Here is a 22085-nt window from a genome sequence, read left to right as displayed (position 1 = left end):
AATGTGCTCTGGAATGGAAACACTTACTCCTTGCGTTCTGCACCTTTTACACAAGAGAAACTCTTTCGCTCGAGTAAATGATGAACAAGGGGAAAATGGAAGAGGTGATCTAGGGGTGTGTGTGCGGAAAAACAAAACATGGATCCATGGAAAGACTCAAACGTGTCCCTCTAATAAGGTGTGTCGATCAAATTGAACCTGATCCAAACATCACACCACAGATGCAACCTCGACCGACAATTTCCCCCCCCGACACGCTAGGGGTCGACGCACGGATCTACATGGCTCGTCTGGCATATGTGCTCTAGCCTGGACGCATCCGTCTACATTAGAGACTCCCGTGCTGCCACTGGGGTTAATTAAATTCCATCTCCGGCTGACCGCGAGTGCAGCGCCGGAGCCTGGCGGAGGAAAAATAACCCCGGCAGACCAGCCTTTTTTTCTTTTCTTTTTTTTCTCCCCCTGCTCCCCAATCCAATCGGCCTCCTCCTCATTTGTATCAATTAGGCGGAGAAAAGGGATTACTCAGGCGGCTGTTGAGGGGAATGTTGAGAAGCGAAGAAGTGGCGAATATGAGGCGCTCAGAGATGACTGCACTGATCCAAAAGTTTAATTTTTTAGACTTTGGCGAAGTTAGACGTCCATGGGGCAACGAAGGTGAACAGCGAAGAAGGAGGGCCGGCAGCTTATGGGATCGGGGTCACTTCAAAGACAACTTCCAGGTCATTGAAAACCTCTGATCCTGAAAATCCTTTCCTTAAAATGAACTGTTGGCACCTCTGGCTTCCAGAACCTCAATCCCTTTAGGCTTCTACAAAAGTGATGGGCTGTGTCCCAAATTGCGCACTTCTCAGAGTGCACTGCTTTACAGTACACATTTTCGACAGGGTAGTACTGTCTCAAATACAACACTGCCGCTACACACTTACCGGAAATGACACGACAGCTTCTTCTTCTACTACTTTTTAACACTAATTGCAACCAACTGTAGGAACACTATCGCCGACACTTGACAGAGCTTTTCGACAATTGAAACAAGTTATAAAGTTGTGTTTCATTTTGTTATTATTGTTGTTGTGTTGTGGTAAAATGAGTTTCCTCGAGACATTAATGCCGGTGTCTGATCGGAAGACTCGTGTGGTCAGTGACTTGGCTTCCGTTGAGCGGCTGTTAAGAGTGGAAAGCGTCCATCGATCCACACTCAATTTTCTGGTCAATTGAGTGCTCATTGCACATTACTTTTTTCACACACTGCTCATTGGGACGCACTTGTGCACTCAAAATATTAAGTGTAAGTGCAGAAGTGTGCGATGTGGGACACATGCCCATATGCATTCACTATGATGACGGTTCTGAAGGACCCGGAGCAGAACCCCGACTTAATTTCTGATGTTTCCTACTACAATTGCGCCTCAGTGTTTTGACTCTCTGCTAACCTAAGACCGTTATTCTACCACCTGTAACAAGGTATCTTCTAAATGACCCAACTACTCCCATCCACCCTTGTCTTGTCACTGGGTCACCCAGAGACCTGAAAACAAATGTGTTTGAGGTATCCCTTGTGTTGTCTCAGGGTCAAGGTGAACAACCTCCATGGGTTCAAGATACACATGCAATAAGAAGACAATAAGAAGGTTGTTCAACTTCAACCAGAGGCAACACAAGGGATACCACACACACATTTGTAATTGTCTTTGTTTTCGGTCAAGGGTTAAGAACTGACCAGTTTTCTCAATTTTATAGAGTTGCATTTTAATCTTGAATCAGTGGAAGTTTTTTTTTTTTTCTCCATACTGTAGGTCTTTTATTATATAAAGTAAACTCAAACTGACAAATCTAAAGCACCACAAATGAGAAAAGTATAACCAGACCTCTAGCTCTATCATATTTCTTTAACCGTTTAATTATGGGTTTTTTTAATATATATATTTCAAATTAAAATGCAAATATTCACAGCGTTCGTTAATTTTTGTGTTGCAATTGAACCTCCACTAGATGGCAGCAGTCATTATTTGCTCCGTCGCTGAAGGAACAATGAAAACGATGACCGAGGACGAGAGGATACAGTCGACATTAGTGATGGGTTGATGAGGCCTCATGAGGCAGATGATGTTGTATCATGATACAGTTTAAAGGGCCACTAGATGGCACTCTGTAGTGAAACTGATGCCAAGTTTTATTGAATTAGTAGATTAAAGCCAATGATTTTAAAGCAGACAGCGCCATCTAGTGGCCTTTCAAAACTGTATGAGCCCTCAGCAACCCATCAATAGTGACCACTGACCCTGGAACCAAGAGAATGTATTCATGTTATCAAACATCATTTAAAAAAATATAGACTAAAAGAATGCAGACCTCCCCCAAGCAGCTCATTTGTTTCTCCCACATAAAAGTATTTTGCTACATTTATTTTCCTGAGTTTGAAAATCAATTGAAAGGTCGTTGCTGGCAATAACAAGAACAGGAGCTCGCTCAACCGCGAGTGTTTGCATCTTCAACTGATTCGTGGGTCCAGATGGTAATTTAGAACGTTAGAAAAATGTAATCATCCGTCTCTTGTCGCCAATGTTTCCTGGAATATTCAATAAAATCTCTTCTCCAATTTTTTTTTTTTTTAGTCGCTTTGCTAACCGAGTGAGAAGTCGGAAGCGCCATTCACACCAGAGAGTGAAACACAAACCTCCAGACTCCTGATTTGACTGGGAGCGATTTTCGACAGCGAGTTCCCGAATCTTGACGCTCCGCAACTCTCTGGCCGCAAATCAATTACTGGGGGGATGTGTCTCGTGCACAATAATTGAAAGTGGATTCCAGCTCATCTCTGACGACTCAGTCGGTTAACCCCCGAGACTGAAATCACTCCATGAGCCATTTTGGTAGAATTTCTTTCGACTTAAAGATGACGATCCGAGGTCGGGTCGCGGGGGTCAGCAGTCGAGGGTAAAGTAAGAGTCACAAAATAATGAGAAAAAGTGTTGCTTCATTTATTTTTTAAAAACTCTGTTAAGTACATACAAGGGTGATTGATTTGTCATGAAGTTATTGATCTACTTCCTTCTGGAAAAAACGTCTTCTTTGGATGGATACACATCATCATCATCATCATCATCATCATCACCGTGAGTCCAGTTTGAAGCCTGTGGCTCTATTGATTATAGGATGTTTGGACGTCGACAACAAACGCAGGACAATATACACGTGTTAGAGGAACAAAAAAAAACTCCCGACAGCACCGACGTGGAAGAGGATTTCTCGGCAACAGTAGCAGAAATTCTATTTTTATTTGCGGAAGCACGGCCGTCGGGAGGATGAATGATCGCAGCAAGACATGCAATGTCATTAAAAATGTAAACCTAAAAAAAAAAAAAAAAATTTATTAAAAAACTAATTATCAACAGTTTTTACATACGTTAAAACCAAGAAATAAAACAGAATACAAAAGAGCTAGAACACGGTATTTGTGCAAAATTTGATCAGGAGTTTGAATTAATTTTTTTGACATTCATAAAGTATTTTATTTATGTTTGAATTTTTGTCCGTCCTTAAAAAGGGACATGGCAGTAACTTAAAATAATAATTTCTTAATGCTTTTAAAATGTCCAAATAATAGCATAAATACAATATTTTTTATCTTGGTGTATTTTCCCCTGAAATGAAAATAAAAGGAGTGATTTTTTTTTTTTAACATGTACTTGCAACTGACTCACTGCTAGCATAAGCTAGAGGTCATCAGTCTTCTTTACTGCGTTTATTCTCTAGTGGAGAACGTGCTCGGTCACTGGGAATGAAAGGCGCCCTCTAGTGGCGTGGACGATGAACCGTAAACTACCCGAGAAAGAAATCACAAATATGCTCATTCATTGTTTTACAAACAACAACTGACGCAAATAAAAACGAGTTTAGTATTTCGCAAAAACACCATGATAGTGTCCTGGTACGGGTACTTTCGCGATCCAAATAGAAATGGTCCCAAAATACTTGGACCGCACCAATATAACATCTGCTACAAACATCCATTTTGGCAACGACTTAAATAACATCAGGCTTAACCGAAATAGGTTTTTCCTTTGATTCTTGTTAATAGCTTTATGTTTGTCGGAATAGACCGAAATGTCGTTTTTTCGTAATCTACCGTCACACAACCGTTTTTTTTAGTCCCGACGCTTCATCGAAAAAACTCCCAAAATGAATGAATCGGTCTATCAAAGTGACCGACTGCTCGATAAGGCATGGATTGAAGTGCGACAGCGTTCCTGGGAAGATAAAAGAAATAAAACAGTTCAAAGAATGAACACCACATCGTGAGGTAGTTTGATTCTTTGACTAGAATCACTGGGCGTATAAATAAAACTTCCAGATGTGTTGCACGTATTCAAAACACCAGAAGCGACAGGATGTTTTCTACCGAGACACATGAAGGAAAATCCTGATTCTCATCCAGTTTGTTTTTCTTCTTCACTGCACCATGAAGGCGCTGGGTTTCTCGTCGTGCTCCAGGGCGTTGCGGGCGACGATCTCCACGATGGCCATGTAGGTGCCGGTGAGGAAGCCGATCAGACCCACCAGGCTGATGACGCCGTTCTTGACGTAGACCAGCGGCGACAGGTGCTCGGTGTGGAACGTCATGAGCTGCAGGAGCGGCGGGAAGATGAGCGCCAGGAAGCTGCTGCTGACCGAGCCCACCAGGGAGATGACCAGGTCCAGCTCCGGGATCAGGATGGCGAGGGCGCCTGGGAGGAGAGCGGAGGGGAAAGGAGTGAGTCGGTGTTACCATACAAGGGTCACACCAGTTAACGGTTCGTTTGTTGGTTCATTTCATGAGCACTCGGAATATGAGTCAAACTATATCTAGTTAAGATAAATACTGTGCATTAAAGTGTCATTAATTGGGTCATTACGAACACAGAGATACACTTTTAAGTCATGTCCAGAAACTAAAAAAAAGAACCAAACAAGGCTCAAATATTTCATCTTTACTGACATTTTCACAATTTAAATGAAAGAGACTATCCGTCCTGCAGTTTTAAACACCCTGTAACACTTTTTTCTAGCTATAACAAAGACACTCAAAGGAGCCAAGGTTTCAAGCAAGCAAGTATGCACAGCTAGTTTGGGTCCATTAGGCTCAACTTTAATACCGATCAAAAAATGACAACGTCATGTTAAATGATTAAAAAATTATGGTTATCATTCGAGTGTACAGTAAAAGACATGGTTTGCCCCAAATACCTGTTTTTGTCAGTGCAATGGCACCGTTTTTTATGTAAGAACTCTTGAATAAAGACAAGAATCAGGGGGTGGGTTACCTCAGATATCCTATTTTCTAGCACAAACTTTCAGTTTTATATTTATTTCATTATATCTTCTGTTTGAAAACTGTGTATTAAAGTGTAATTGACTGTGTCATTATGAACATAAAGCTACACTTTTATAGTCATTTTTTACCAATTTCACCATGTCCAGATATTTAGATAAAAACCTATCAAAGGTCAAATATTTTACATTTTTAATGACATTTTCACAATTAAAATGATTAAATATTTTATTAAAAATGTCTTCGTCAAAAATGGCTAATGTTAATCCTGCAATTTTGCCAATTACCACCCTGTACCTTTTCTAGCAATTACAAAGAAGTAAGTAAGTAAAGGTTATTTCTAGACCAGGGTCACAAAGCGCTTTTACAATCATAAACAATACAGTTAAAACTATATACTACAGAAGGTGAAGACACATAAGACCAACACAGGAGTCCCAGAAAAATAGGAAAAACCTGCTCAAATAAGAATGTCTTAAGATGTTTCTTGAAGGAGTCAGTAGATCATCAAACACAGAGCAAGACTGTTCCAAAAATTAGGAGCAACAGCCTGGAAGGATTTCTCTCCTCTGGTCCTGAACGGTGATCCGGAACCATCAGTAGATTCTGATCCACAGACCTAAGAGCCCGAGCTGGGGTGTAAGGCTAAGCCATGAATAGTTCTGAAAGTAAGAACCATCCTTTTAAAATGTATCCTGAAAGAAACTGGCAACCATTGAAGCCTTTTAAGGATCGGGGAAATGTGAGTTCTTCTACTAGAGCAGCTCAGAATTCTCAGAAGAATGGCATCACTCAAATCATATCAGGAGCCAAGGTCCAAAGCAGGCAAGTATCCACAGTTAGTTGGGGTCCAATAAGCTCAACTTCAATACCCATTAAACATGAAAAAAGTCATGTCATTATAATTGGAAAACTATGGTCAGCATTCACGTATGTATGTAATGTGACTAACAGACAGAAAAACAGTAACATGGAATAAAATCCCAGTTTTTGTCAGTAAAGTGGCATCGTTTTTAATGTCAGAACTCTTGAATTAAAGACAGGGAGCAGGTGGGGTTACCCTCACTTTCATCTCGAGAGAAAGATGGCTACTTTGAAGAAACGAGAAGAAAAGTTTCCACTTATTTCACCCTTTTCTTTGTGAAGTACATGTGTTCTTCCATAGTTTTGATAATCTATTACGTAAATAAATCCAGATTCTTGGCCTGTACAGTATTTTTATTTAATTATATCTTCTGTTTGAACAAAAAGCTAATTCCCTGAGGAGTTACTTGGCGAATAAAGCTGTTTCTGACTCTGTACCACTTCTTAAAACTACATATACATACATACATACATACATATACATACACTTGTTCGGGGGCAGGAGTGGAGTGAGAGTATCTGGATGTTCTGTTATATGTTAGTCTTTGTATCCTGTCTTTGTTATTTTTCTTTGACCTATGTTCTTTGTCTTTATCTTTAGACTTAGATTTTCTCATCTTTTTCTTTTTCTCTTTATGTTCTTCTTATTATTTTATTTTTATTTATTATTTTGTATTCTTTATGGAAAATTGCTGGCTGTTGGAAAAAACAATTTCAATAATCAATAAAGTTTTACCTTACCTTACCTTACCTTATATAAATGAGAAAGATGATGTAAAAAAAAAAGAGACTTAGAGACGACTCATGAGTTTGAGGTTTGTTTAAATCAGAGGATTTGTTGTTTAGAAGTGGCCCAGTAGGACGGACGAGGGTAGGAAAAAGTTTTAAAAAAAACAACCTCGCCATCGTTGTCACAACAGCGGGTCTATTTCTGTCCCCCGTCTGAGCCAAGACCTGGCAGCTCTGCTCCACACATGGCCACGTCAGGTCTGCCGTTCCCCCTCTCCTCGGTCATCCATTACCAGCAGCTGATAAAAGAGTCTTTTGAACCGTAATCAATTGCGTGCTGCTGCATGTTCACAAAGTCTGTCAAATTAACCTACCGGGGCGTTTTCGGCAAGGTCGATCTTTCATGTGACAAGCGACGGTGCGAAGCCCGAGCTCTCGGGGAGCCAAACTGTCACTTCACACAAAAGCCCCCCTTTCGCCGCCGAGGAGAGCTCTTCAAACCACTTTTATCCAAAAAATGTCTGCCGCATCGAAACAAGGCGGGCGACGAAAAAAAGGAGAAGACGGCGAGGTGTTCAGGAGAGAGAGGGTTGGGATGTTTCGGGGCGAGCCCGAGGAGAGCGCTGAGCTTTGGCAGAGAATCCACCGCTAAAAAGACTCGCTGGCGTCTCTCTGAGGAGAAGCCGCTCGCGGATCATCAGGCGGCTTCAAAAGGCTCGAGGAGGCAACACGGCTCGCACATTAATTTGGACGTACAACCTTCGATCTCGGAGAAACAAAGAGAAAAAAAAACACTTCTCGTAAAAGCCTGAAGGGGCCTCGGCGCTACACCTCGGCGTCTCCCTTCAGAGGACGACGGGCGAACGAGATGACGGCTATTTGAAGTATCGTCGACGCCCCTCTGATGGTTTGACCTGATCGATGTGCGTTCGACTCGCAGACGTAATCAAATGAGCTAGCGTATATCTGAGCGCTATGCTAATAAGTGCTTTTCAAGTTTGATTAGGGGCTCGTCTGCGAATGAAGGCGCACGAATTCATTATCTGTGCAACTATCTTCGTCCGCCTTATAGAACCCTTCTTGCAAAGTTGATCCAAGACGTCACATAGATGTACGTCCCGATGGTTATCAATAGAAACACGATCCAAAAAGTGGAAAAACTTGAGAACGAAAAAAAAAGTGAAGATGAAGATATTAACCACTGGGGTGCTAGGATATAGCGATATATCGCAAAATACTTTTTCCATGATACTGTATCAATATTCGACAACTCATTCATTTTTGTGATGCAATTGAACTTCCACCTCTAGATGGCAGCAGTCATTACGTCCTCTTCAGCTAAATGAACATTGAAAGTCCGGCAGGAACACGACAATGACTGAGGACGAGAGGATACAGTAGACTCCATCCACTTTTAAAAGCTGATGTTTGGACATATTTTTGTTTAAAAGCAAATGAAAGCAGTTACGACTTCGTCAAGAGTCATGTGGTCTGTAAGTTCTGCAACACCAGAGTCAAGTACTCGACAATACTACAAATATATCCTTGTTCCTTCTATATCGTATTGTTGCTTCAACAGATTATTGCCAATACACACTCCTATTAACCATAGACTTGAAAGTATTTCAAAAAACTGAAACTGCTCTTTGGTTTATCATATCTAGAAAATTCAACCAACATGAAATAAAAGAGAATCAAGCACTTGTGTTCATGTACAGTAATTAAAACTAAGTTCAAGATGGAGTGAGACTAAAAGAGAGCTGTTATTATTGACTTGGAAAGTGAATTTCGAAAGTGTTTTTATGTTAGACGAGTTGTTCAATTGTTTGAGTGTCACTCAAAACCAACATGAAGGAACTTTTTGTTTAGTCTTAATGTTCCGAATCCCACTAAACCAGCTCAAACTGCCTCAAAGCACAAATAAATCAAATAATATGCCCACAACAAGACCAATGACACTGTTTGAATGTTATTTGTGAAACTTTAGGACAAGAAAAAGAAAGAGCGACTCCTCGGAGACACCAGCGTTGTGTCCAGCGTTTGTCCTCAAAGTGTCTCCGCTGAAATAACTAATGATACGCCACCACAGCGTGGCACCTTTGGGCATTTGAACAATAGAATCATAGACCTGCAGCGATACAGCAATATCCTGAGTCACCTTCGAGGAGTTAAAAAAAAGTCTCAAACTCTGGCAAATGAGGTCACGGTCATTAGCTGGAGAGTTAGTTAGCCACTCAGACAACAAATGAAACACGAGTCGGACGATGACGAAAACTTCTTTATCTTCACTCTGGGCCACTTATTTGTGAAGATAAAAGGATTGAGTCAGATGAAAGGATTAGACTAATCCACTGACAGAGATGATCCGATGTATCATCAGAGTAGTAACTTGTTTGCTTTTTGAAAATTCGTCCTCCTGCCTCAGCGTTTTAACCTTCCCACCAGCACCAGCAGAACTTCCATCACCGTCTCAGGCCCAGAGATACTCCATCCTCTTGTTAAAAAGAAGTGGGAAAAAGGTCGACATTCCCTATAGACCCCGAGGTTCATTTCCGACAGGAATCTTTCTTCCCAGAGTCCAGACCTTCCCTCTTTTACAAGTTCAACTGGCAGTTTGATTGAAAGAAGATCTCCTCCGGCGGAATAGGCCACTGCTGTGACGCTGTGGCATCATCTTGAATGACAGACTGTTGTATATCGCAGTAGCTTCTTCTCTTTCTTCAGTCGCACTTTTGTCCTCAACAATGGGCTGAATGTAAATGGAGGTAAGAATAGATGAATAGAAAGATGTGACTAAAGAGTGAATTAAATATGGTCGTTTCACTAAATTGGTTTCAGACCTGCAGCGAGTAAGTTGTGTTTAAGAAGGGAAAAATGACATAAAAAAGGCATTAAAAAAGGGTATGAATAGTGGCTAGGAAGTGCAAAAATCAGGAAATACATTTACAAAAATAGGGAAATACATTTACAAACTTTCTTTCACTACTTTTTACATTCGTTCTAAAGGTCTGTACATTTTCTCATCAATTCTGTAGATACGTTGAGTCTTTATTTGTTTCAAAGTTTGTTCATTTGCCTCATGAGTTTGTACATTTGTCTCGATAATGCTACATCTCTTTTGGCCATTCCCAGCCACCGTAGTAGCCCTTTTTTCGGACTCAGTGGACAAAATTACAAAAAACTAAGTGGAGACCGGAGAGATTTCGAAATCTTGAGATGAAGGAAACCTTTGTGATGTCTCTGGGTCAAGTTGACCCTGAGGCCGGAATTGGTATCCCTTGTGTTTTCTCTGGGTCAAGGTGAACCAGAGAAAACACAAGGGTTAAACTGTGAGAACATTATCTGGATATTGTTTGATTAAAAAAAACAAATCAGAGATAATATATGTGCATCGAAATTATTTTCTTGGCAACAACATCGGGGTCTGCAACATCAAGAGTAACATTGATCATCTTCCCTCATAACCACGTCGGCGTCATTAGCCGAAAACAATATTCCATTGATCCCAATTACACTCCAGAAACCTCAGAACTGTGGAGACCAACCCGTCAAAACACTTTGGGGGGGGAACCAGTCCGTCAATCATCGGCATGGAAATAAAAGAGGCTTAAGTACGACTGACATTGGAGTTGAAAGGAATGTTGGAAGGGTTATCCTGAAACGTGCTAGGAGTCGAGGTCAAAGTAGAGGTCAACATCTGAACTGTTTCTGAACTGATATAATACATTAATTATTCCTTTTCCGTGTTCGGTGCCGACATCGACATAGCCTTAAAGATCGAAATATTTAACATAAAATCTACATGTCTAAAGGATTTTACAAAGCTGGGTAGAAATAAAGACATGGTAAAAATAAATTGAATTAGAAAGCCACAAATAACTTAAAATTATTGTTTGGTTACTAGCGTGGATATCTAAATTGTTAGTGTACATCACCCCTTGCATTCGGCATTTTAACTTTTACAATTCTATTATATTTATGGACATTTATGCTGGTTACAAGATGTAATGTCGCTTGTTGTGTTTTGTTTCATTAATATGATTCAGATTTTATGGCTTTGTATCGTGCCTTGTGCATCCTAACATGGTTTTAATAGCCACTGTGAGCCCATCGGAACACGTTTATTGCCAGTGTTTGAAAGCAACACAGGATATTTTTTATATGCTACAGTGCAGGATAAATAGGATGAATGAAATGAGATTCATGAAATACAATTAAATTAAATAAGAGATATGCCTTTACGAAATAAATAAATAAGCTTGGAGAGCGCTGGTGCAAAAATAGTAGAAATAACATCGTCGAGGGCTGGGTGAGAACCAGCAAACTTCTAGGACTAAGAATAATGTACCAACGACTACCAACTGAGCTACCCAGGTTTTTGACAATAAAGTAGATTGTAATGAATAAATTAAATAAATTAAAGTATTTCATGGCCAAACAATAGTATGTTGTGGCCAAGATTATGTATTGGTTTTTTACCATTTCAAGTCCTGCTGCCACAACAGATCTCTCTCATGCTTGACATTCACTTTTTACTTTTTGTTGGAAACTTTTGAATTATTTATTCATGTCTATTTATATATTTCGTATGTATTTATTGTATTTATGTATTTATTTGATTTTATACATGTATTTATGGATGCATTATTGCTGCAGGACAAAAGATTTCTCCTCGGGGACCAATAATCTATCTATCCATCCAGCCATCCATCAATCTCACTGTCCATCCATCCATCTAACTATGCATCTATCCATCCATCCATCCATCCATCCCACTATCCACCCATTCATCCATCCATCTATCCAACTATCCATCAATTAATCCATCTCACTATCCATCCATCCATCGTCCAACTATCTATAGTCCATTTATCCATCATCCATCTATCCATCCATCTATCCATAGTCCATCTATCATCCATCTTTTTATCAATTGTCATATCCACCTATCATCCATTAATCAACCAATCCATCATCCATCCATCCACCAATTCATCTATCCATCTACCCATCCATTTATCAATCCATCTATCCATCTATCCATCCATCCATCCATCCATTTATCAATCCATCTATCCATCTATCCATCCATCCATCCATCATCCATCCATCCATCTATCCGTCTAGCTCCGTAGGATTCAATTTTATTTTGTCCTGGATATAACCATCAGTGTTCATTCTTGGGTTGATACATGTAACTAAATATAAGTTCACTTATTTATGAAGTCTGTGGAAGTTCTATAATAATTAAAACAATACAATTACAAAGTCTAAATCATTCCTAAAATCTACGAGCCACAATCATTTTATTTCAAGTGTGTACTTTAATTACATTTTTTTTTTAGAGACTCTTCCATTGTTTGATCCCTATTATTTTTCTTAAAAAAACAACTTGTGTTTTCACCACTGAAGACCAAAATAAACCATGTTGGTCCACCACGGAATCGTCGTTCTCCGACGCATCTGCTCTTAACCCCCGTAACCCTCGCGGAACTCAACGTATCACTGCGTTAAGACACGTTTGACACCTTTCAACCTGATTATGCACGAGTGGAGCCAATCACTCAAGACACAAATAGCCTTAGAAATGAACAGTTGTTGCAAATTCATTCCGGGGAGATACATCAACAACAAGTTGACACTCAAGGTCTGAATATGCTAATAGCATTTACTCAAAGCAAGGCGGCGAGATTAAACTCGGCTTTTGAATATTCAACAGAGGCCTTGGAGATGGTTTAATCAAAAGACAGTACACTCAAGAGTTCACCTTGTCAAGCTGCTGACAAATGCAACGCAAAGGTGGACGTCCACAATCAACCGGTTTAGATATTTGATCTTGGAAAAAAAAAAAAAAAAGTACTTTCCATGAACCCAGATGTCGCTACGGCGCATGAAGCCTTTGACGCGTGAAGGCTTTGATGCGCCAATATCGACGTCCTCTGAAACTTCGCTCGTTTTCCGACAATTATATTCCTATAAGCCTTGGGCGGGATTTCCACGCTCGTGTAATCAGAAGCTTTTTTTTACGTGATCGAGGCGAACGTACAAATCTGTGGATGTTTGAAATGAAAACACGTTACTTGATGTGCATCTCGAAGTCCAACACACCAGGAGTACCAATATTACTCATCGGTTTAGAAACAAAGGGCGAAGGGATTACAGAATATATGTATATTTTTGTTGCCGTTTTCTCTCAACAAGCCGTTAAGTAGGTTAACCCTGGGTCAAACCACAACGTTGTCCAACCATCGTATGCACGTCATACATGAGAGCGTTGCTTTTAACTCCACCTACATGTGCTTCAAGGATTCAGTGCTTGTGTTTGAGCCTCATGTATTAATTTGACACATGCCGACGGCTTTTATCCCGCACAGAAAAGACAAGCTTATTCACGCTCCGAATTCCCGCCTCTTCCTTCATGAATTTGATTTATTCGGGTTTCTTTTTAGCTGACGTGGCGCAGACTTGAAACCGTGAACTGAAACTAATATTGCTTTATGTATGGTTTTGAGCAGGAATCACTCTCAAATATGTGTGGTTGCCAAAAAAACGCAGGAATGTGAGAAGGAATGATGAGACTCGCCAGATTAGGGTGAGATGCTTTTTTGTCGAAAATACTTCAAAACATGGTCGCCTTAGCGACTCAGCGAAAATATTTGGAGAACATCCATCATCTTCTGCTGCTTAACCCGAGTTTGGGACGCTGGGGTAGGAGATGGAACAAAGAGATCTTGACTTTCCTCTCCCGGGAGACCTCTTGGAGCTCATGGGAGAAAAGTCCTGTCTCCAACTTGTTCTGGGGAGGCTTTCGGGATTCAGCCCAAAAAAATCCAGAATCACTTCAACTGGCTTCTCTCGATCTGCCCTACACTTCGAGTCTATCAAGGAATGACTCCCCTCATCGTGACACCTTGTAGATCACTTCTGCTGCTTTGATTTGCGATCTTATTCTTTCAGGGACAATGTTTTTTGAGAGAAGAAACATTGATATAGTTAATATCCCTCTTAGAGCTTTGATGAGAAAAAAGATAATTCCGGAAAAAAAAAAATCAAACGTCTATATTTCAAACTTGTTTTTAGCAGAAGTTTAAAGAATAACACCAGATGTTCTCCGGGTAAATTTTTCGAGCGCCAGTCTAGACAGCTTCGTTTTTTTACTCCCCGGAACAATTCCTCTCTTTGAGGCTTCAATACAAGATGGATGTTACAGACGAGCAATATGGAGGTATTTGGATGTTTTTAAGGAAAATAATCCCAACCCTTAGTCGACATGAGGGCGAGCGAAAAGTGAGTACATTTTGGGCGAAGTATCGCTTAAAAGATACATTATAAGGTGAGAAATTAAAAGGCAAAAAACGACATTGAAAATAAACATCTAGGAGAACCAATAGCATTTCACTCGAAAATTTAAATTGCTCGATCAATTTAATAAAAACAGTAAAAACCATCTGTGTTCAATTAATTGTCACGAAGAGAAAAACAGTCTGTGATTCTGTCAGTAAGTAATTTATATTTGTAAAGCGCATTTCGCAGACCATGGTCACAAAGCACTTAAACAACAGAACAATACACGGTGAACAGTAACATGAATAATAAAAAAAACAAAAAAAACAATTGCAAGTGTTGATCTAAAATAACATAAATTCAGCCTTCGACTCTGCCGCGGTTTTAACAACAAGGAACATAATTAAGTGTCAGAAAGTGAGAGCGTGGTGTGTTAGGTGAATGTGAAAGTGAAAAAAAGCACATTAAGTCTCGGTGGTGAATTCACAATGAACGCTGAACACTGTTTACCTTATGTTGCAACGTCCGGAAATTGCAGAAAATGATTGCTCCAAATTGTATGGTTGAAGGGAAACCGTATGATAAACAAGGATGTGCAGCGCTTGTTTAGAGTTCTGTTTCATGAATAAATCCATACCAATTTTTCCTGAAAGTATGAATTTGAAATAATTGACGTACAAGCTGGATAAAATGGAAAGCAGGACGCGATGCAAGTCATCATGATTTCAGGATAAGATGGAGGGAAAAGTTCATGGTAGCTCAGGAGGACGAGCTGGTCGTGGAGGATTAAATGTACATTTTCACTTTACATCGGGGGACAGAAAATCTAAGCAAGGTTAACCTATGCAAAACTGCTTTTTTTCATCCAGGAATAATCTCTCGGTGGACCATTGACCTTCAATTAGATTCGATGAAACTGGCCGTTGATGACCCACGGACAGATAAAGATGGGAAGCACAATGTGCCTGGTGTGCCTCTGTTGTGCGTCTGACAGACGTGATGGATGGAGAGGAAGGCTAGAAAGGGCACGTGCAGTCAAATGAGTCAGGGGCCCCAAAAAGAAAAAACCCAACTCACAACTGATAGGTTGGCGGCAAATGTTGTGAAACACAAATCTCCAATTGATTCTGGGGAATAATGAGCTGCCAAGTCTTCCATTGTGTCGTATTGTACAACAACAAAATGTCATCAAGAAAACTGTCTGGGCTGCCAAGCCGTTTGTTGGAAACGTAACATTTCGGTGTGTCAGAGACGAAGTCACACAAAGGTGAACGGAAGAAGTCGCCCGCAATCTTCACTGGAAAAGAAAAGGCCTTTTTTACAAAACCTTGAGGAAGTACTTTTAGAGTTCAATCCCTTCCCTTTTTTTTTAACCACTTTGTCCGTTACAATGGCTTTTCAGAAGTACAAAATGGCACGCTAGTGAAAATACTGTAGGACCTTGATCAACAAACTTTTTTTCTATTACAATCCGTGTTAACCTTGACTGACATCAATCTCAGCGACAATTCCAGTTCACCAGGGGTAAATATTTTACACAAGCCACTTGCATGTCTTATGTCAACACTCCCAGCATGACTTTGATACTTAGGGAATTATTAAAATTACAATCTAATCCTTCAATGCAAAATCTCCTCTTTGGTTGACCAGTGAAATCATGAAACATATTCCACAACAAAACAACTCGTCACCAAATACTGCCGTTATACATTCATGGAGTGACTGCAAAACATGTCGTCCATTTCTATAGACCGGTCGGCCCTACCATCGAAATCCATTCTGCTTATGCAACTTTTAACCAAGGGAGAAGCCAAGTTCTTGACAAATGATCGCTTGCTGAAAGTATCTTAATAAAAAACAAATTGATTCACCGTCAAATTATGGTCCGGGGGTTATTGGAGAGTGATGACAGAGGTGTGCTTTAGAAAAGAAAGGATAATGGCCTACTGGTCCATATGAATGGTTGACTAGTATAACGAAAACGGAGCAATTTAGTGGACTCATAACGGCCCCATCAGCTGTCAAAACAATCTTAAAATGAATTAATTTCATACTGTCGATTAAGGGTAGGGGAATTATCGAGTTATCGGATACTTTTTAGAGTCATAGGCAAAAATTCATATTTATTTTAATGTTTTTTTGTCGTCTTCATCTTCGTCCAAAATGACCAACTTTAAAATATCCAGATACCTCCCTACTGTTCAACTGTAACGTCCATCTTGTAGTGAAGCCTTGACATGAGAATTGTAACTTTAAATATTAACTTTTTTTTTTAATGTTTAAAAAACAAATGCATTAGGCTGAAAATAATCCCGACCCTTGGTCGACATAAGGGTGAGAAAGAAAAAATGGATAAACCTTATTATAATGGATTACGTTACTTGTTTATTTTGCGAAACAAACAAACTTGTCATCATTGATTTGGCCTCTGGAACAAATGAGATTGCTGTATATCACTGCGGAATGTGGAGTTGTGTTTGTGTCGGTATCTAATTACATTTCTTGCCATTGTTCTAAAGAGAGGACAGTTAAGATTTGTGCAACAATGTTATCTCTCTGGGCTCGTCCAGTTTTGGTAGTGAAGACGAAGATGTTTTTAAAAACGTAAGAGCGTACAGTGTGTCAGACCACTGACCTTTTAATCGAGTCTTCGTGTTATTTTAAAGTTCATAGGCTGCGTTTCAAGAGACCCCTTTCTGTGAATGAGCCAGGGCAGACACGTGATACAGTTGATAAAAATGATTTCTTACTTAAAATATAAGCTTAGCCAGCATTCCAGTTCTTAAATTATTCATGTGTGAAATCAGGGAGATTGGAAATTGTTGGAAGGAGAGGAAGTTCTTTCAACACCTTCAGATTAATCCGTTAAGCAGTGTTTGTTGTGAATGATGAAGAAGTCCGGAATCTTGCTTAACAAACACAACCCAGAGTCTAATGCACTCAAGGTTGACTTTCATTTACCCAAAAATCGAAACAAAGCCCTAAGGGATCCATTAGAATTTCATCGATCCTGCCACAGATCAACGACAAAAAGAATGTTTCACTACAGGTCAGTCAACTTTTGAAAGTGCAATAAACCAAAAAAAACATTGCAATAACATCCCCTCATTTAATTATTTGCGATCATCCTTTCAAAAAGAATATATAAAAAATGAGGCTCATTAAAATCAATTGAGTGCTGCTACTTGAGTTGAAAAATGTTTTCAAATTCTTCTACTAGAAAAACGAATGCCAGACAACGATGATGGAGGTAGATATTCTCAATTGATGACCATTAACTTTCAAAAGTATTTTTGAACCCATGGGGTGAAATTAACCACATTTCCAGTGTTGCTTTCTTATTCAAGTTCAACCAATACTATCTTTTCTCATTAGAAAGAAATACAATGTGATCATAAGATCATAAGGGGACCTCATCAATTTCAGGCCAGGAAATGGAGACATGGGTTGGCAATAAATTAAAAAATGAGTCACATTACATACTGTAACTAGACTAAAGAAGGCTGAAGGAGAAACATCAATAAGATACAGTCAATTTATAAAAACCTGAAAATAAAACACATTACACGAAAAGGACATAAACTCCGGATTCATGAGGGCCACATAAATACACCTTTCTAGAACCTACAAGAAAATGGAGCAAAAGAGAAATGTGTTGTCGGATCCGTCTATTGACTGATTGGAATCAGAAAATATGGATTATAGATTAACATAATAATGGATTAAATCATGAGATTCCGTCTGTGCGTTTTTGCCGGATGCTAATGCTGTTACGGTCCTTATAGTCGACCACCTAATATCCCTCCCACACTTTTTTCAACATAGATCTGTGGTTTTCCAGTATATCCAGGAAACCATCTGCTTAGACCTACTACGTATTCCCAGGACCTTAGAGGTGACGGTATGATAACCTCACGATTCTGAAAAAGGATAAAAAACACGACAGCAGTTGAGGAAAACAATGTGTGGACAACCCCCGCTCGACCCACCACTACCTTTGCACCGCGTAAAAAAAAAAAGAAATAATAATATAAAGTGAAGAGGAGACCCACGCATCATCTTCACGTCCTCTCTGGTTTCCATCAACAGCTTAACAACAAACGCTCACTGCTCAGATGAGCCTCTGGCAAAGTGACTCAGACAACAAAGACCTCTCAATGCAAAAAAAAGAAAAGAAAAGAAAAACAAGAAATGAAAAAGAGATGGCTAGTGCTGGTAATTTAGCTGTAGTACAAGCGGGAACAAAAGAGTGAAGCTAAATTCACATTTGGAAGGCTGTTAGAGTGTCTGAATGTGCAGTTAAAAAAACAACAACATGTTGTCGTTTGAAATTTTACACAACGTCTAAGAAGGGATCATAAAAGAAAATGCCAAAATCTCCAGACAAGTTCTGGGATCAGACAAAGTCCTCTGCAGAGAAGCCACTTTCTTTTACTTCCAAACACTTTGTTTACTTAACTTAGTAGTTTTACAGTAAGTAAATAAGTCAGTCATTATTATTTGTAAAGCGCTTTTCTCAGACCACATTCACAAAGCGCTTAAACAATCAAAAACAATACACAGTTAAAATACATACTTTAAAAGGCCAAGAAAATATAGAGACAAACACAGCAGCCCCAAGAAATCTAAGAGTAGCAGAGTAACGTGTCATATTGTAAATTAGGAATTATTTCAAAACTACACATTATAATTTCAGTATCCCATTCTATCTCTTAGCCATTTTTATTTCCCTAGTTATATAAGGGAGGTCCTCATCTTCCAGATGGACTTCCACCATCTGTTTAAAGAGAACACGGATCTCTAACTTAATCCTTATCATTACCGTTTCAAATCAAACGGACTAGAAGCTAAGAAGTTCTGTCCATAAAACTCATGGGTGAAGAAAAGGTGATCCAGGGATTGCTCAAGAGTCATTAGCTTTGGAAAATACATTTTCTCTACGTCTAGACTTGCCACCGAACTCAAAGTTGTACCAAAGACACCTTGTCTCAGTGCTTCCCATGTGAGATTTTTTAATGAGGGGGAAGGCAGACGAGACTTTAACTCTCTGGTGACATGGAAAAAAAAACTCCAGAAGAGCTGAAGGAAGTTTCTGTGTGAAGAATTACCCTCTGATAAAGGGACAGAAACTAATGAAAGATCTGCTCGAAAGTGATCAAACGGAATTTCTTTTGTTATGTTTTTCCATGATATTGTCAAATATTATTCATAAAAATCCCCAATGGTTTTGACCACGTGCAGAAATTGTAAGCAGGCTGAAAAATCTGACCAGATCTAACAGCAACGGGATAAAATGGAGCAGACCTATCAATCAGAAAGCAAGACAAGTTGTACAAGAAGCTCAAGAAAAAGTGGCAATTCCAGTGTCAAGTCAGGTAAAAGGACATTATGAAGACATTTTTTTTTACCATTTAAAGCAGCATAAATCAGTGTCCTTGCATGAAAAAGCCAGTATATTCTTTTGAGTCTGAGCACAGGAAGTGTCGTCCAGCAAGACGCACATTGAATTGTACCCATTAACTCAGTAATTGACCCAATTACACAACATTTCTTCCGAATAAATGCAACTACGTATGGGTCCTTGTGTTGTCTGTGACCTGAAATGAAACACAATATGTGTCTCAACCTCTGGACAATGAAGGCTGTCTGGATCATTACGCCCACAGAGGAACGAGGCAGGAAGCAGCAAACATTTACCATTTCAATACAAATGTTGCACTGATGGCTATGCATACAATATTGTGTGTCACAATAAGCCATTATGAGTTCCTGGGTAACAGGAACAGCTTTACTCTTACTTTTAAAATGTTCATTTTTAGAATATAATCAAACGTGATGTCAAACATAAACAACGGAACAAAAGTAGATCCAACTTCTGGACCATTTGCTATGTTGCCATTGTTTTGTTTTATCCAGTCATCCATGAGACCAAAAACGATCAGAGAAGCAACGCTTCTGTCTGTTTCTTGTGTCATTTAGGGTTTGTTTTCAAAATAGAGCGCGTCGTTCTCTTCACACTTGAATAAACCGGCCACATCACGCAAGAGATTCAAACTTCATTTGCGTGGCGGCAGAGGCGAAACTAAAAGACAGACACGTCTTCCTGCCGAGCCTGGAACCCGCAGTCGAATCGCAACAAAGAAATTCCCAGCAGTGCCTTTCCCTTAAAACATATGTATGCAGAAGACAACGAAGCTTTTTCGTTTCATCTTGTATTCTGATTCTACACGCAGCGTCCATGTGCAGATACGCCTGTAGAAAAGTGCATCCCACTGGAAGTCGCTCCTTTCTTGTCGCTCCATCACGCATTCAATACGATGCCTGCTAATGAAACCACGGGGCTGCCTCGCAGATGACCCGCCGACGTGAAATGGCGCCGTGCACATGTCTGCATTTATTCCCTTTTATTAGCCTATCAACATGCATGTGCTGAAACCTGTACAGCGAGGCCAATAGCATCTGCATAACTCTCCACGGGCACCAATCACGGCTAATAAAGGAGATGAAGATCCTGGGAGCGGCAGGAAGGTTCTGTAACTCAATATCGCTGCCGTGACTTGAGGTTTCATCCAGTGTGAAGTGCGGCGAGGAAAGAATTGCAATTAACCGAGGGTGGACTTTTCTTGGTTCAAGTGTTTCTGATCACAGCCATCTATCAGCTCAAGTCGACTTGTCTTCGTCCTTTCGCCGTGCATCGGAGGATCGAATGGAAATCGCGAAATCCTTTTCTCATGTGCAGATGAGATTCACTCATGCTTGGAATATACTCTCCTTTTTTCCGCAGGATTCTGTTCCGTGAAACAGGGAGTTAGAACGCTCTGATGTGGAATTAGAACCTGCATCTCACTTATCTTCAATGTGAACTCAATGGCAGCCTTCATCATCAAACACTTTGAAGTACAACTAGCTCAAGTAAAGAGTACACGATCACAAGATGACACGTTCTCGAGACTCTATTAAGGATAAGAAAAAGGTCGACCATCCGTGAGAGGCTCAAAGAAGATCCCTCATTTAACTGGAAGGACACCCCAAAAACACACTAGAAAGACAAGGTCTCGCTGTTGACCAGGAAACTCGGGAGGAAAATGAAAGGATGTTCCTTGTATTACAAGGAAATTTATTCATGAATCTGAACACATTCAAGCAAAAGCAAAAAAATATATATATATTCACATTCTTATGCTCAAAAATGAAGACTATCACCTCAGGGATTTTCCGACCGCTGTAATAATGTGTCACTACATCATTCATGAATGTAGGACTTTGAGCAAAGACACGTTTAATGCATTCAAGGCAGGTTAATCAAAATTCTCTCTATGACTCGACCAATAGTTTGGACTCGATGCTCTGGAAAACTTTTTTCATGCATTTTCGATGAAGCCAAGTTATGCATTTGTCAAGAGCGATAGACCGTGATGGTGTCCGATCGACTTTCAGGAAGTAATAATGAGGAGACGGATATCATAGGTTTTATGAAAAAGGGTTGTTGCAACCGCATTATAAAATAAGATCATTAGCATTTTCCATTTTATAAACTAGTCTAAAGGTCTTAAGGGTAGCTATGATTAACTCAAATGAGGTGTTCTCTTCATTTCTACCAAGTATCATTATTGGGAGTGACTAGAGTACTTCCGGACTATAAGTCGCAGTTTTTTTTCATAGTTTGGCCGGGGGTGCGACTTATTCTCTGGAGCGACTTATGTGTGAAATTATTAACACATTATTACCGGTATATCATTTCACATGTTATTTTCCCATAAAACGGAAGAGGGCGCTCTAGGCCTGTGTTGATAATTTCGACGTAGAAGAGGAAGCGCCGCATCTTCTACCTCCGGAGTAAGCAGAGTTGTTTAAAAGTGACACCGAAGGATGAAGATTTCATTGGATTTTAGCT

General features: G+C 39.8%; 1 protein-coding gene across 1 annotated transcript in view; it reads right to left on the bottom strand.

Moving 5' to 3' along the window:
- Window positions 1-2960: 2960 nt before the first annotated feature.
- The window catches only part of slc36a1 (solute carrier family 36 member 1), a 42992-nt gene continuing 23867 nt past the window's right edge, over window positions 2961-22085 (bottom strand). Inside the window, exon 12 of the mRNA XM_087799702.1 lies at window positions 2961-4730. Coding sequence (XP_087655828.1) covers window positions 4456-4730 — 275 coding nt within the window. The 3' untranslated portion in view covers window positions 2961-4455. The remainder of the gene's footprint in view (window positions 4731-22085) is intronic.

The sequence above is a fragment of the Callionymus lyra genome, chromosome 9 (genome assembly GCF_982586985.1).
Source record: "Callionymus lyra chromosome 9, fCalLyr1.hap1.1, whole genome shotgun sequence".
NCBI lineage: Eukaryota > Metazoa > Chordata > Actinopteri > Syngnathiformes > Callionymidae > Callionymus > Callionymus lyra.
The sequence above is the reverse complement of the archived record's forward strand: the minus strand, read 5'-3'. Positions and strand labels throughout refer to the sequence as shown.